The following is a 15,576-nucleotide window of genomic DNA, read 5'->3' as shown; positions in this document are numbered from 1 at the left end:
ACAAACCAGCATGATTGAACTATGGGAACAGGTGTTTATGGGGAGGTTTTATGGAGTACAAATTGGGTTTCCCCAATTTTGACCCTAAAAAGACATAACATTTTACAACTTTTATATCCATATTGTAGAATACAATTTTTTTTTTATATTTAAGCATTAGATCAAATACATTTATCTAATGCTTAAATATACGTGGATGCCTGACGTGTTTCATTAGTTTAACAAGTCCTCAGGATTGCAGCTACAGGGAAGGAAAAAAGTGATGTTATGTATGATTTTAATGAAATAAATAAATTTGCCAAATTTCATTAAAATGCAGGGTTTATTACAAATGGTGTTCCTGATTTTGATTATAACTATTGCTGGGATAATTTGTTTTAAGAAGACTATTTTAGTTTATACCATTGGAAAGAAAAACTCTTACATTGATTTGGGCGCATATCAGCTATCAGCTGTTCGTCAAAGTTCGTACACTTTGTAGTAAGCGACAGCACACAACACATTGACTTATGGCTGGGTTCTCTGAGCCCTCTATTCTGACATTATGTCTATTCACATTACCACACAAGTGGAATGTTGCTTCATCTGTAAAGACTAAACGTTTTACAAAGTTTTCATTTTCCACCAGGATCTGTATGTTTTCACAAAAATTAAAAAAAGTCTTACAACTTTTTTGTTTTGTTTTAATGCTTAAAGCAGCTCTAGTTTGTAAGGTTTGATTTTTATATCTTTACTTAGAATCTTCCAAACAGTTGATTGTGGTAAACCAAGCTCTTTGCTGCATTTGACAGATAATTCCTGTGGACTACGGGTAAAGCTTTCCCTCGCCTGCTCTGCTACTGCATTGCTCACTGATAGCCCTCCAGTTCATTGTTTTTTACAAATGCAGCCATTTCTCTTTAAATCCAAATCCACTTGCAAATAGAATAGTTACTAGAGGTTCAGCATTACACCTGGTTGCAAAGTGTTATTGCAGATTAATCTGTCAGTAACAGATCGATTAATTTGATAACACAACAGGCCAAACGCTTTCCTGTCTTCAAATTCAGCCATTACACAACACTTACACAAACAACTAATATGCACCCAATCCAATATAAATGAAACTTTGTGAGATTTTCTTCCCAATAGTACCAGCTAAAATAGTCTTGAAACTCATTAACCCAATCAAAATCAGGAAAATCATTTGTAATGACCCTGTAACTTATATCTATAAACAAGTAAACTACAACAGTGTACAAAACTATTTCTTTTCATAAGCTCTACAGGATGGCTGCAATGAAACTTGGTGCGTTTGAAGGGTAAAAACAAAAAATATTTATTAAAAAGTGTTAAGGCTCTATTTACAGACCATTCCCATTACCCAATCTTGCTGTTATTTTCTAGGTCACACTCACATTCATGCTAAATTTCCCCAAAATTGGACCACATTCGCTGGAGTTATGGACACACACACACATACAAATTTGGATGCATAGTGATTTTGGCAGGCACAGCATTAAGCAGGGATACTTGCATCGTGTTAAATGAAGAAACCAGGATGATTACGCTAAAGGAGAGCTAGGTTGATTCACTGAATAAGTATAGCTAAAAGCATTTATTTACCAAACATAAAAATTCTAAATGTCCTTAATATTTATGTTGTAAGTACAAATGTAAACAAAAAGTAGGTAAAACTAAATTTCCGTGCAAGAACATTTTTGATTTTTGATAAACTATATAGTGACATGGCACTTGCTGACAAAGAGATCATGTACATTGTTTACCATACAATTATTGTGTTAATTTATTGGACTAAATTGAACGATTTCAGTTTTGGGCAGATCAATTGAGTTTACTTTTAAGATTTTAGAATAGTACACAACAGGATTTAAAATGGCTGAAAATATTGACTAAAATAATACCTTCTATTTATATAAATAAACATAAACACAAAACTTTTAAATTATAATACTAAAATATCATTTTTATTAAAATCAATAAAGAACATTTAAAAAAATACTACATTCAGATTCACAGAAAATTAATGAAAATATCACATCTGCTGCTAATCAGCTTAACCGAGTAGTGTGGTAAATAAATAATCTGTTGTGAATATACTTAACTAATATGACAATTTTTTGTACCCACACATGTAAATAAAACGTCTAATTACACTTTGAAGTATTGACTAGTGAGAACTTTGAAAGTAGGTGGTTAGTAAATACAAAATCGTAAAAAAAAACATTATATTACTTTTACCTTATATAGCTCTGTTTGTAGGTGTAGGCTACAAATATATAAACACATATAAGTACTTCCTTTAGCTGTGTGTAAAATGGGTAGTCCATCCATCATAGTCAATAAGCAGGCTACTGACACATAATTATGTATGAGGGATTTGGAAAACCCTTATGAATAGATATTAAATTTGTGTGTGACATGTATAAAAAAAACAAATTGTGTATCAACAATTATTAAGCTCTGTGATGAAAATAGTTGTGCACAAATTATTATGTATATTTCAACATCAACAACAATTTACAGAGAACCTACTTTAGACAACGAATTATTCAATTTATAAATTAACTGAAACTAACCAAACTACGTTAGTGATTGTAATTAAAAAAGTATAAGTAACTATAAATATTACTCATAATAAAAAAAAAAAATAAGGAAGGATGACTTTTATTGTGGATAGTAATCATTCATTAATCTATGAACTAGATTAAGAGTACAAATAATAATCTTCATGTACGGTATAAAAAGTATATAAATGTGGAAAAAAGTACCTAATACACAAAACATCTCTACTATGTACAGCTCTAAAACAATAAATAATACAATGTAAGTATCAACCTTAAATATAATCATTTCATTTTAAGGCACAATCAAGTCCTTGATTTTTAAAATTTGTTCGTCATGTACCAAACATAAGTGGCGTAGCCAAGATTGGAGCGCCCTGGAGCAGAATTGCTTAATCGTCCCGCTAATCATTGAGCACATACTAAATTAATTTCCCTCATAATATTCTTTAAAGATGATGATTTATTCAATAAGCACCTAAAACTCAACTTACGCCATACTAAACTTGTATTTTACAATCAATTACTTATCTTGAAGAATAGAGCCATAGAGCCTTCTGCCCTGGAGCAACTGCTCCACTCGCTCCACCGTAGCTACGCCACTGCCAAACATTGATCTAATCATTGAAAATTCAGTGCTAAAAATATTGTGCACAGCTCAAATATTAACTATCAAACATATTTCAAAGGAATAAACAACCATTGGACGGAGTGGTAATTGTACTAAAAAAACATAGAAAGATATTTATACTACAATGCAATATGTAACAATAAAACCCTTTTCAACCGCTTTCATTAAACAGGAACCCAAGTTAGTCACACCATAATAAAGAATAAAAAATTCAATCAATTGAAAAAATAGCTAGGAGACTGGAACCGTCCGCCATGTCGTAAATAGTTGACTTAGCTTTACCAACGGAATGTAATGGAGCAGGTAACGACATGGATCTCATACCATGATATGGATGAAGTTCAGAACACAACTGTCGATAAATAAAATAGATTTTCTGTTTCAAGTTTTAAGAAAACAGAAATTAAAATAACCTAAATAGTGACTGTTGTACACCTCTTTGAGACAAAACTACCTTTAAATTCCAACCATAGGTTACCACATAAACAGGTTATCCGAAATGGCTCTTTATTTCTGTTAGTTTGGGTTTTACTGCATTACAATCCTTTACACAACAGTGTATATTTCCCAGCTGAATAAAGAAAATATTTCAAACAAAATGTAATACCTTGTACTAGTGATGGGTTGGTTATTTTATCAGTTCGGTTTTGGTTTTTTCCATTTAAATCACTTATTCATATAAAATTTCTCTTTCTACTTATGTAAAGGTAGTATACAAGTTTAAATTTATTGTCTTGAACTAAATTATGAAAGCCCTATAGGCCTACTAACATCTAATAAACCTTTTTTGGAGACGAGAAGTGGTTGATTTTGTGGGCTTCTTATCTGAATATTGTATCTCTCTTTGTAATAACTAATAATTCATATGAGATACTTGAGTTCCACCTTTGTCAAAAGTGTAGACAACGGGACTTTGAGCCCAATCCACGTCAGTTATGACATGTCTTGTTGTTATAATCAGTGAGAACCACTGGTGCAGTGGATTTCAAATCCGAGTTTACGAAAGCAGTAGTGAGTACTACTACACTACTGCTTTTGTAAACTCGGATTTGAAATCCCGAGGATTGTTTCTTGCAATGGAGTTGAGTAGTCCCAGCATGTATCAGTCCTCATAACCTTGCATGATTTCAGCGCACAACAGAACCTCTCGTTTGTGCTGCCTTATGGTGGTCTTGTATTGTAACCAGGCCACAGCTCAAGGTAATATTTGGGAATGTCGACCTTAGCTTCGGGGTCATAGTAGACCGGCTGATTGAGTTGAAGATCCAGAAGTTTGAGTCCAGAAGTGACCTGGTCACTTGGTGACAGTGACAGAAGTTTTGAGCACATTCTTGTAAATATGTTGAAAAACTGTAGATTGCAATTTTTCAACATATTGACATGAAAGTGCTATTAAAAGGGGAATCCCAGGCCAGTGACTTTGGTCAACAATGTGATCACTCTATCAGAGAGATATGATTTTTTCATCGTTTCTCAGTTTTCCAACCACGGAACAGTAAGCCCTACGAGCTCCAATGTGATCCATGACACTATTGGTCTTGACCCCAACAAGATGCAAAGATTAACACTTCAATTGTAGTAAGTATGTGTCATCTTATACATAAAATGACTCATACTACTACTGGAGTGGTACTGTTCAGGTGCCTGCGCCAGTCCAATATAGCGTTTCTTTCTGTTAGTCAATCGCTACATCAGTCTCCTAATCCCAGTCTTGAGAAGCTTCTGTTATTTTTGTAAAGATAACCCAAAGTGCCTTAATAAGTACTCGTGATATTAAATGCAATTCATTTTACAGAATGTATAAACTACTTAAAATTGCATCATGAAACTAATAGTATAAAATACAGTACTGTAGTACTGAACCATTTTTAAGTGCCATAAGAATGTTGTTAGTTCAGTATTAATACAGTTAATTAATACAGTTAATTATCATCTAGAAATAAGGTTTGTGCTGGAATCGCTCTATATACACGTGGTTCTGAATAGCCACCACTTGTCCTTACCCTAACAAATAGTCACATTTTAGTTGATAATCTACATGGAATGGATCATGTTGTTCGTCTAGTTGTGTTCGAGATTGGTTGAACAAGTTTCATACTGGAAATCCTTGTAAGTGTTGAAACTCAACTCCATGAGCAACTGAAAAAGGAAGAACAGATTTGGTAAATGCTTTTTGTAACGTTTGTTTAAAAAATAACTCGAGCAGCAATAATTACAGAGTGTCATTTTCCTTAGAACAGAACATTGTAGCCAATAGATGATAACAGGTTAGCTGATCATTTGTGCTATCACAAGTAATACTTCGACTCGTATTAGAACTTAAAACCAAATCAAACCTTCATGGGACAACACCCGTTAAGTTAAATCTATTTTTTAAATATTAAAAGGATACCATCTTTTAATAACTTGCTTGATTGTCTGATCTGTAATTTGTTTAATACAGTTTAGAATGTAAAAAATAGAATAATAGCAAAAACTATATGCCTACTGTGGAAACTTACTTGTAAAAACATTCCAAACAACAACTTTAGAAAAAGTTGAATTATTGCTTAACCCATTGGCGCCGACTTACGAGCGTTACTCGTACAGCCGCTGCAGGCCCGGCGGCCTACTTACGAGTGCCGCTTGTGTCACCGCTAGGCAGCGCCATTAGTTATTTAGTTATTATTATTTTTCGCCCTTTTTGTTTCTTCTTACTATTATAATGTTTATATATCTTGCTTCTTGATTTGCGTATTTACTCATTTATTTTAGCGAATAACAAACAATTTTGTGTTGCCATGGAAACCACATATCACCAAAAATCAGCTGCGGTAAGGTAAACAAACAATTTAAAAATAATGTTATTACTTATAAATGTACACAACTTTTGATTTTTCTACGTAGGGAATCGATTGAACTTTATAATAGTAGTGTTATTTGGTGTCTGGATTAATCTTGGAATTTGTATATCAAGTTTACTTTCAAAATATTGTTTTTAAAATTTTTATTTTTATAATCTTTATATATATATATATATATATTTTTTTTTTAGAACTTTGACTATCCAATTACCACTTTTCTGTAGACAATTTTACTGTGAACAAAATGGTGAAAGAATTATTAATTTATTACCTAAGGTTTTATTTCTATAGCAGTTAGAGTAAAAGTCTACAAATTCGGTAAAATTAATTGCCGCCAGAGGGTGCTGCAGGTAGCGCATTAATTCCTTCCCCAATGGGTTAATTTTACAGTAAAAACCAATAAAATGCTTAAAACTTGATGCATCCAAAACAAACAAAAATTATTCAGCGTCTCGATGACAAAATTTTAATTAAATTTTATTCAGAGGTGTGTTTAAATCAGCCTTCAAAAAATATTGAACATTGAACACACTGAACATTTTAACAAATAAAACTATATGTGTATTTGAGGATTTATTCATTGAGTGTTTTTGTGAGGAATTATTTTTGTTTCTGAAGTTGCACATCATGAGGTCGTATGTGTACAAACTAAACTAACATTAGTCTTAATTCCCTATTCTGTAGTCAAAGTCAATAATTTGTTTTCACAAAACATTTACAAATCCAGCATAACTTTGAAAGTATGGTCATGGATAATTAAAATACATAACACAATAATAACAAAAAAATATGCTAACAAATAAAATAAATACATCATTCAAAAAATCATTAACATTGTAATACACTCTATTAAGCAGCAATTTGGTAACTTAACTTCTTTTTAGTATTTTTCAAAAGATTTATGATTTAATATTTTCAGGCAGTTTACACAACTTTTCCCTGGATATTGTGTCAAGCGAGTTAAGTCTATGAATGTTCAATAATATAGAATATTCAATATATTCGAATATTCAATATATTCGAATATTCAATAATTCCAGTAATTTCAAAAATATATGAAAATATAGTTCAAGATCAAATCTATTCCTTTTTTGAAGTCAATACAATTTTCAATCATTGTCAGTTCGGATTTCGAAGGGACAAATCAACAGTCCTAGCTGTAGACAAACTAGTTTGTGAAATTATTTCTTCTTTGAGACCAAGTCATATGCCCAGGCCACCTTCTGTGATCTTAGCAAGGCATTTGATTGTGTTGATCCAAATGACCTAATAAATAAATTAAATTACTATGGAATTACAGGCTCTGCTCTAAAGTTAATAAAATCTTGCTTCGAAGACAAAGGGTTTACACTGATGGTTTCTGGTCTCAAGAAATATCAATAAATGTGGGTGTGCCCCCACATTTCAGTAAATTTTAGTTAGTTGATAATGAAAAATTCCACTTTGTAAACATTGGTTTATTATGAAGCTTAATGGACCTGCAATAACATTGTTGGTTTTTTTATCAGCGTTACTGGAATTTCATCCCAACCGGCTGACATTTTATTTTTTAGGAAATAAATTGATTTAGACACTTTTTCTTTTGAAATTGGCGAAAAATCAAAAACAGGTATATATTATGATTAAGATTAAAATTTTCAATATTACATAAGCATTGAAAAGGTTAAAGTTAGCTGAGTTTGGTTTCACAATGTCAGCAAATTTGTTAATAAAATGTTCTGCTATTTCTTGACCATTATTGACTATTATGTTCAATATTGGATAGATTATATTTCTTTCTACCCAATCCAAGTTTTGAATTTACAACTAGTTGGTTAATGCTCTTTATGGTTTGATCTGTTCTTTACCCTTAAAACTGTTGTAAAATGTTAGAATTTTAATTTGTTCCACCCTAACTCTAAAATTTAATCCATATCTTATAGATTTAAAGTTCACAAAATATGCTGTTTTGGAATAATTTGTTGGAATTAGTTTGTTAAATTTCTCTAAAAAAGATAAATATTCCAACTACAGTAGAGTACTTACTTCAGGGCTCATCTTTATAGATTCGAGGTCTGATATAATCTCTGGGAAATTAGGTCTTTCATCCAGATCTATTTGCCAGCAATAGAGCATCAGCTGGTATAAAGTGTCCCCGACGTACGACAGCTGTGGCAATCTCAGCCCCCTCAACACTCCCCCCACCACTTGCTCTCTGCCAACCTCTGCATACGGCGTACCACCTACACCATCACAATCAAATGTTAATATAACCTTCTTAGTGACATTATGTTGCTATTATTTAGAGTATCAAGGCTTTGCTGTACAATTTCTGACATGGTGGAATAGAGTTTTAAATCAAAGATCAGAAGATCAGTGGATGAGTAGTTGAAGACAGCTGAAGAGAGAGAGTAGCAAAGCAAACTAAGATAATTTAGACATCTAAGAAGAATGGAAGAAGAGGCAAGTTGATAAAGAGGAAGACCTAAAAGAAGGTACAGTAGACCCCCTCTTAACCGACCCTAATGGGACCGGACCTAGGTCGGATAACTCAAAAGGTCGGTTAAAACGGGCAATCCCTAAAATCATAACATAATGAAGTGCTATTCATTTGGAATTATTTATACTTTTTAGCGAATTTCCCTATAGGGAAGTAGCTATTACCGTAGGTGGCACGGTAAGACCTAGACCCGGGACCGATTTACTTTTTCATTTTGATGTCCCCAGAGGCCAAAAACACCATTCGTTAAAATTTTTATATATGTATATATATATAGACTTATATATATATATATATATACGTCCGTGAACGCGATAACTTGAGTAATTTTTGTCCGATTTTGATGAAATTTTGTTTAAAGGTGTAAAGCGGGATAAACTTGAATGAGTTCGCGAACCAGCACGATCGGACCATGGGAACGGGGCTTTTTAGGGGGTTTTATGGGGTAAAAATTGGGTTTTCTCACTTTTGACCCTCAAAACACAAAATTTCCCGATTTCTCTTTAGACCTTTTTAAAGAGCTTAAAAAAACAAATAATTTAGTATATAAAAGTATTTTTGTTCGATTATTAGTAACGGAGAAAATTAAAAAAATTGCTAATTTAAAATTCCCATGTTATCCTTATGGAGAATATTGTCAAATGTTGTAGTTTGCTTGTTTATGGATATATTTTGATCAAACTTGGCAAATTTATTTATTTTGTACTAAGCTATCAATATTTTACTCAAAAACACACTTTTTTAGTTTCCTTGTAGCAGCAAACCTAGGTACTCGTTAAACCTAATGTTATTAAAATATATTTAACTGAAAATCAATTCAGACAAATGGAAATTCGCTTAGTTGGCAGGTTTGCTGCGGCGGGGGTATTTTAATTGTATCTTTTATAAAAGAGTTAGGGTAGTTGCATGAATTTATATTTATCAGAGAAGACCCATCTTTAATTTCAAAGATGTGAAGACTTATGGGTTCAGTGTGAAGCTAGTGAACCTAGGCAGAGTATAATGTAAAATTTAAAATAGGCCTAAGTTAAGAAGGCTTAAACTTACAAAGAAAAAGGCGAAGGTTACAATAGAAAAGTCACAAATAAACACAAAACACGGTTAAGTCAAATAGGCCTACTTTCAGTGGAATATATTATAATACTAGGCAAGAGTCAATAAAATTCCTATTTTAATAACTTTAGTACTGTAATGTATTAATTGATGCTTTTCAAATCCACCGTAATACAGTACAAAACCTTTTGTCGAAATTAAAGATACAAGCAACCATTTTGTTACAAGACAGGATGTTTATTTATAGCCAACATGGATGTTTATTTACTGGATGCTCGTGGCACAAAAACTATCTTGACCTTGGAGTTGTTAACCCCCCTTCCCTACAAGTTGCGTTGTTTGTTTACTCCAGCGATAAGATAATCAGTTCTCAAAATCGTAACACACTTTATGATGTTATAAATTTGCGGCACAGATAACAAATCAGATCAGATGTGCTCGAGCTACGAACAATGATGACAAACTGACAATAGGCTATGCTATATTTTTTGTGATCAATACAAAATAACTTATTCTTAGTCATATCCTGTGGAGATAAGTGTATGATTCAGTTCTCATCGCCCAGCGTGGGAGAGGAAATGCCGAGATTCCTAGAAAGCGGCGGTTAAACCGAACTGCTCTCAAAGCAAGGTCGGTTAAAACAAACTGTATTATTTTGCGATCGAAGGCGGATAATCCGATTATCGGTTAATACGAGGTCGGTTAAGAGGGGGTCTACTGTAGATAGGCAAGATGAAGAGAAATATAGAAAAAATATAAGTTTTCATGTTACATTGTGGAAGGAGAGGAAAAGATGGGATAAGATGGAGAAGCCTAGTTGACATCCAAAACCAGGAATAACAGGAACACAAGACAAACATATGCATGTATATTATGTGTACTTATGAAGTTTCAATAAAGACATGAGTAATTTTCACAGTACTTGGATGACAAGTTGTGCTTTGCTACTGTTGCTAGTAGACCTGATCAATATTACACTGTTAATGTAGATTCAAAAGAAATAAATGTGTCTCACTATAACAAAGGACATTTTGTTTGAGTTAAGCCTCCGAATCACTGATCAATACGTGTACTGGTGAAATTACCTGCTGTCCAGTGATTCTTGTGACCTTGAAACCAACCATTTGATTGATAACAACCACAGCTACAGTAATTTAGAAATACTCCATAAATGCAATAAAGGGCCATTTATGACAACAATTGAGGAGTTTGAAATGTACAAGGCTGTAAAACAGGACCCACAAAATGTTTTGAACGACAAGCTTTCTTTCGCATCTAACATTATATTCGATACAGCAATAAAAATAGTCAAAGATGGATACAAACAAAAGCGTGCACCTGATAAGAAAGATTAGGGGAGGCGACAAGGAAACAATGACACCGGCATACAGCGGTCAGCCTAGACTCTACTTCCGTGTCGCCCGCTGGTAATAGTTATTGGTAGGAGTGTGCGAAGCAGCAAAAAATTTTCGATTCGAAGCAACGATTCGATTCAAAAGATTTTCGATTCGATTCGATGCAACTCGATTCGAAGCAATACGGTATTTTTCTATTCATAATTGTCAATTGAGTGGATTAACAATAATTAAAATGTATCACATTTGTGTAATACAAATTTTTGTTGATGTGGTATTAGGCCTATTTCATACTTAACATATGAATTTTAGGTGAAAAAATATTTATTTTCAATCATATGTATTAGAATAACTGCTGGAAATACCAGTGAGCTGCTTTACTTGCCTATTTCATAATTTTTACTTAAATTGGCTCAACTGCAAGAAAGAAGAAAATATTTTTTTTATCAAGACATTCATTCTCATTTTAATAACTGTTTAAATAACGAAATAGGTGCCAGTAGCTAAATTACAACAAATTTGAATGGAACTTAATATAAAAAGACCATTAAGAAATAAATTTACATATCACAAGTTTAGGGCCTGTGGACCAGCTTCAGGACTGCAAGCAAGAAGAAAATAAAAATAATATGTTTCCACCATGCAATATGTATCATTCATTCCCTGCCTCCTAACCTCCTTAGTATAATAACCTCACACTTACATTATTTGTTACATCATCATAAATAAAGAATTATTATTGGCATCAGTAGGCCTACAGCTTTACCTAGGCATTATTTTATAGGGCCTAAAATAGTAATAGGCTAGAAGCAACATGTCAAGTGGAGAACTCATTGAAGAAAAGATATTGTGTAAACTAATTTCCTATAAAACTCAAAAACAGTAAATAACATACAAACATTGTTTATGGTATAATTAATAAGGACTAAAAAATGCATATCATGTCATACAGTAGTATAGACCTACTGCAAGAGATTAAAATCCTAAAGCAACTGATTTGGATAGCTAATGAATGAAAAGAATTAAAAATCCATAAAATAAAGCCAAACAATATCACAACTAATTAGGTACCCGAAAAGTAACTCTTAAATAATATATAGAAGATTAAAATAATATTAAATCAAGAGACAAGAAAGTTAAATGCTATCTTCTAGCCTAGTGCCCTTGGCAACACAGGTCAATGTTTCTAAACTACCCTCAATGTTTTTGGAACAGCAGGGCCTTTTTCTCTTAAGGAAGGGTAGTAGTATGTCAACAAAAACAATGAATCAGTCTCACCAGCCAGGCCCGGGCAACGATGTGTGAATTCAAGGTCATAGACCTTCCCCCTCCCCTCTTACACCACCCGGTTGCTACCCAGTTGCTTCAATTGCTGACAAAATGCAAGTGATGAAACAAGGAAGTAGAGACAAAGAAATATATTTCTTTATTCAAAAACACAAATCTGTTAGAGGTTATTTTCAAAGAAACTAATTCAATGTAATTTGTGAGTTGTAAATATTGTATTGGATCTTAGAAATATATTTTTTTAACCCCATCTAACCAAGATACAGATCTGTTCACTATATCAGATATTTCTTTTGTTTATAATTTATTATGTAAAATAATAAAATATATTTTTAATTAGGTATTGAATAAACAATAAATGATTATACTAGTATGTCTGGATAAATAGTCTTTCTATTCTTTTGACTTTGTTTTCTTTGCACTGTTAGTGTTGCGTCACGGCTTTTGTCTTGTTACTCTTATCAGTAGACGACTAGACCTGGCTCTGGCTAGTGGCAGTGCGGCAATTGCTCTGTTGTGTCTTTATTCTTAAAGGTCGTGAGCCAACTTAATTTTTAATTCTCATTTGAACATTTTAATTCCTCTGTAATAATAGATATAATAATATAAGAGTGTTTCTTTGGAAATAAATTATTCTTTTTTTTTCTTTTGCCCCAACAAAAATTCGGGGACGGGGACCGGCAGACACCTAACAAAAATACCAAATGAATCAGTCTATAACATTAATCTTACTAGTTAAGTATTAAGAAGTAACAATTTTTCAGACTTATTTTTAAAATGATTTTGGAGTAACCTACCTTGTTTTGGCTAGGTTCACAGTAGTAAAATATTTCACACACTGCTTACATCAAGACAAAAAACAAACCTCTAATCATTTGCAATGTCAAAACAAAAGAATATAAAACAATTAAAGCTATATTTAATGCAAAGAATGTATTAAATAAGAACGCCTTCGTAAAGGAAACGCAACAGCAACGCGCTCCTGTATTGCGGGTATTGCATTGACTTTCTGCAGGCGTTTTTCGTATATGGATACTGACTCCCTCGTGAATCGAATCGTTTTTTGACACCAACTGAATCGAATCGCGATTCGATGCATCGAATCGAATCGAATCGAAATTTCGATGCATTTTCGATGCATCGCACACCCCTAGTTATTGGCTATTTTTACGTATTTTGTGTTAGCCTAAGTGTTTTGTAAAACTGTAACTCAATGTTAAAAAAAAAAACAACGTGTTTGCAAGAACGAAAAGATGATGACGACGTCCGCCTGAAGATGATCCCGTGAGGATTGAAACCGGTCGCCTTTCAAGGTCACAAGAATCACTTGACAGCAGGTAATTTCACCAGTACACATAATAAAGGAATCTCAACAATATCAAATCAAATCAATTTTATTTCAGATAATAAAACATTACATAGAATATGTACAACACAACACTCTGAAATTAGGTCCCTGCAAAGCAAAGCTTGAGTGCAGGGACAGAGTCGAAATATTAAATGAATATTACACTTACAGACTGTGTTACAACTAATAGATAAATATCTCTGTTACAATGCATTGAGACGGATTATAAATAGTTGAATAGAAATAAATTTAAAGGAGTAAAATACTTCTCAACATTTTGGGTCGAGCAGTAAATTTTCTATAAATTGTGTAATAGATTTGCAGCAAGAATTTTAATAGATTGTAAATCTCAAAGAAAATGTTATTTTTTTCCGGACAAAACCCAGATTTAAATCAAATGAATGTCACAAGGTCTTTAAAATACTTATCTCAGCCTCAGCAATTCTTACAACCCTCCGCAATGCAGAGTGGGGCACAACTAAACAAGGAATGGTTCTACCTTTTCTAGGCAGAATCCGGAATAAAATATAAAATCAATAGGGATGGACGGGTCCCGAAATTTCGGGAATTTTTCGGGAAAAAAATATTCCCGATTATCGGGACGGGATTACATTTGACTCGGGAATTTTTCGGGACGGGATTTGGTCCGATCGTCGGCGATTTTTCCGCTTCGCGAGTGCCGATAACGCCGTTATTGCGAGCGACAGGTCCGCGAACAAAGGAGACGAAGTCATGTCGACGATTACGCCGTGACCGCGGAGTCCTACCGACGATCGCGCCGTGACCGCGGAGTCCTACCGACGATCGCGCCGTGACCACGGAGTCCTACCGACGATCGCGCCGTGACCGCGGAGTCCTACCGACGATCGCGCCGTGACCACGGAGTCCTACCGACGATCGCGCCGTGACCGCGAGTCATACCGACGATCGCGCCGTGACCGCGGAGTCCTACCGACGATCGCACCGTGACCGCGGAGTCCTACCGACGATCGCGCCGTGACCGCGGAGTCATGCTGACGATCGAGCCGTGATCGCGAGTCATACCGACGATCGCGCCGTGACCGCGAGTCATACCGACGATCGCGTCGTGACCGCGAGTCATGACGACAATCGCGCCGTGACCGTGGAGTCATACCGACGATAACCCCGTGACCGCGGAGTCATACCGACGATCGCGCCGTGACCGCGAGTCATACCGACGATCGTGCCGTGACCGCGAGTCATGACGACGATCGTGCCGTGACCGTGCAGTCATACCGACGATAACCCCGTGACCGCGAAGTCATACCGACGATCGTACCGTGACCGCGAGTCATGACGACGATCGCGCCGTGACCGCGAGTCATGACGACGATCTCGCCGTGACCGCGAGTCATGACGACGATCGCGCCCTGACCGCGAGTCATGCTGACAATCGCGCCGTGACCGCGAGTCATACCGACGATCGCGTCGTGACCGCGTGTCATGACGACGATCGCGCTGTGACCGTGGAGTCATACCGACGATAACCCCGTGACCGCGGAGTAATACCAACGATCGCGCCGTGACCGCGAGTCATGACGACGATCGCGCCGTGACCGTGAGTCATACAGACGATCACCCCGTGACCCGCGAGTCACAAGTTTCTATAGGTTACCCATTTTTTGGTTTTTATAGATCAGTGCCACAAATGGTAAAAATTGATTTCGTATGTCTCTTTTGGTATCTGCAATACAGTACCTACTTTCTTTTTATGCACAGAAAAAAATCCCGTCCCGTCCCGTCCCGAAAATCGGGAAGGAAATAAAAATCCCGTCCCGTCCCGTCCCGAACTAAAAATTCAATCCCGTCCATCCCTAAAAATCAATAGTGTGCAACTGTGCACATAGGCTAATTATGAAAATTACTCTTTTTTGGAACAATAAAGAAAGCAGAAGACTAAAAATTGAGAGAAATAAGTTTCATTCACTAAACCACCTAACTCTGTCTTAAAGTTTGAATACCTAAGTACTACACCTACAGGGTTATTTTAGCTAA

The 15,576-nt window shown here is 34.9% G+C and overlaps 1 protein-coding gene across 2 annotated transcripts in view; it reads right to left on the bottom strand.

The window, feature by feature from the left end:
• Nucleotides 1-1,582: 1,582 nt before the first annotated feature.
• Nucleotides 1,583-15,576, bottom strand: part of LOC128998074 (putative inactive tyrosine-protein kinase Wsck) — a 34,235-nt gene continuing 20,241 nt past the window's right edge. For both annotated transcript variants that reach the window (XM_054424052.1, XM_054424053.1), the window contains exons 12-13: nucleotides 8,064-8,260; nucleotides 1,583-5,334 (exon numbers count right to left, since the gene is read on the bottom strand). In XM_054424052.1, coding sequence (XP_054280027.1) covers nucleotides 5,257-5,334; nucleotides 8,064-8,260 — 275 coding nt within the window. In that variant the 3' untranslated portion in view covers nucleotides 1,583-5,256. The remainder of the gene's footprint in view (nucleotides 5,335-8,063; nucleotides 8,261-15,576) is intronic.

The sequence above is a fragment of the Macrosteles quadrilineatus genome, unplaced genomic scaffold (assembly GCF_028750875.1).
Source record: "Macrosteles quadrilineatus isolate MER2022 unplaced genomic scaffold, UCM_ALF_1.0 Scaffold_7__1_contigs__length_78375512, whole genome shotgun sequence".
In the NCBI taxonomy this organism is placed as follows: domain Eukaryota; kingdom Metazoa; phylum Arthropoda; class Insecta; order Hemiptera; family Cicadellidae; genus Macrosteles; species Macrosteles quadrilineatus.
The sequence above is the reverse complement of the archived record's forward strand: the minus strand, read 5'-3'. Positions and strand labels throughout refer to the sequence as shown.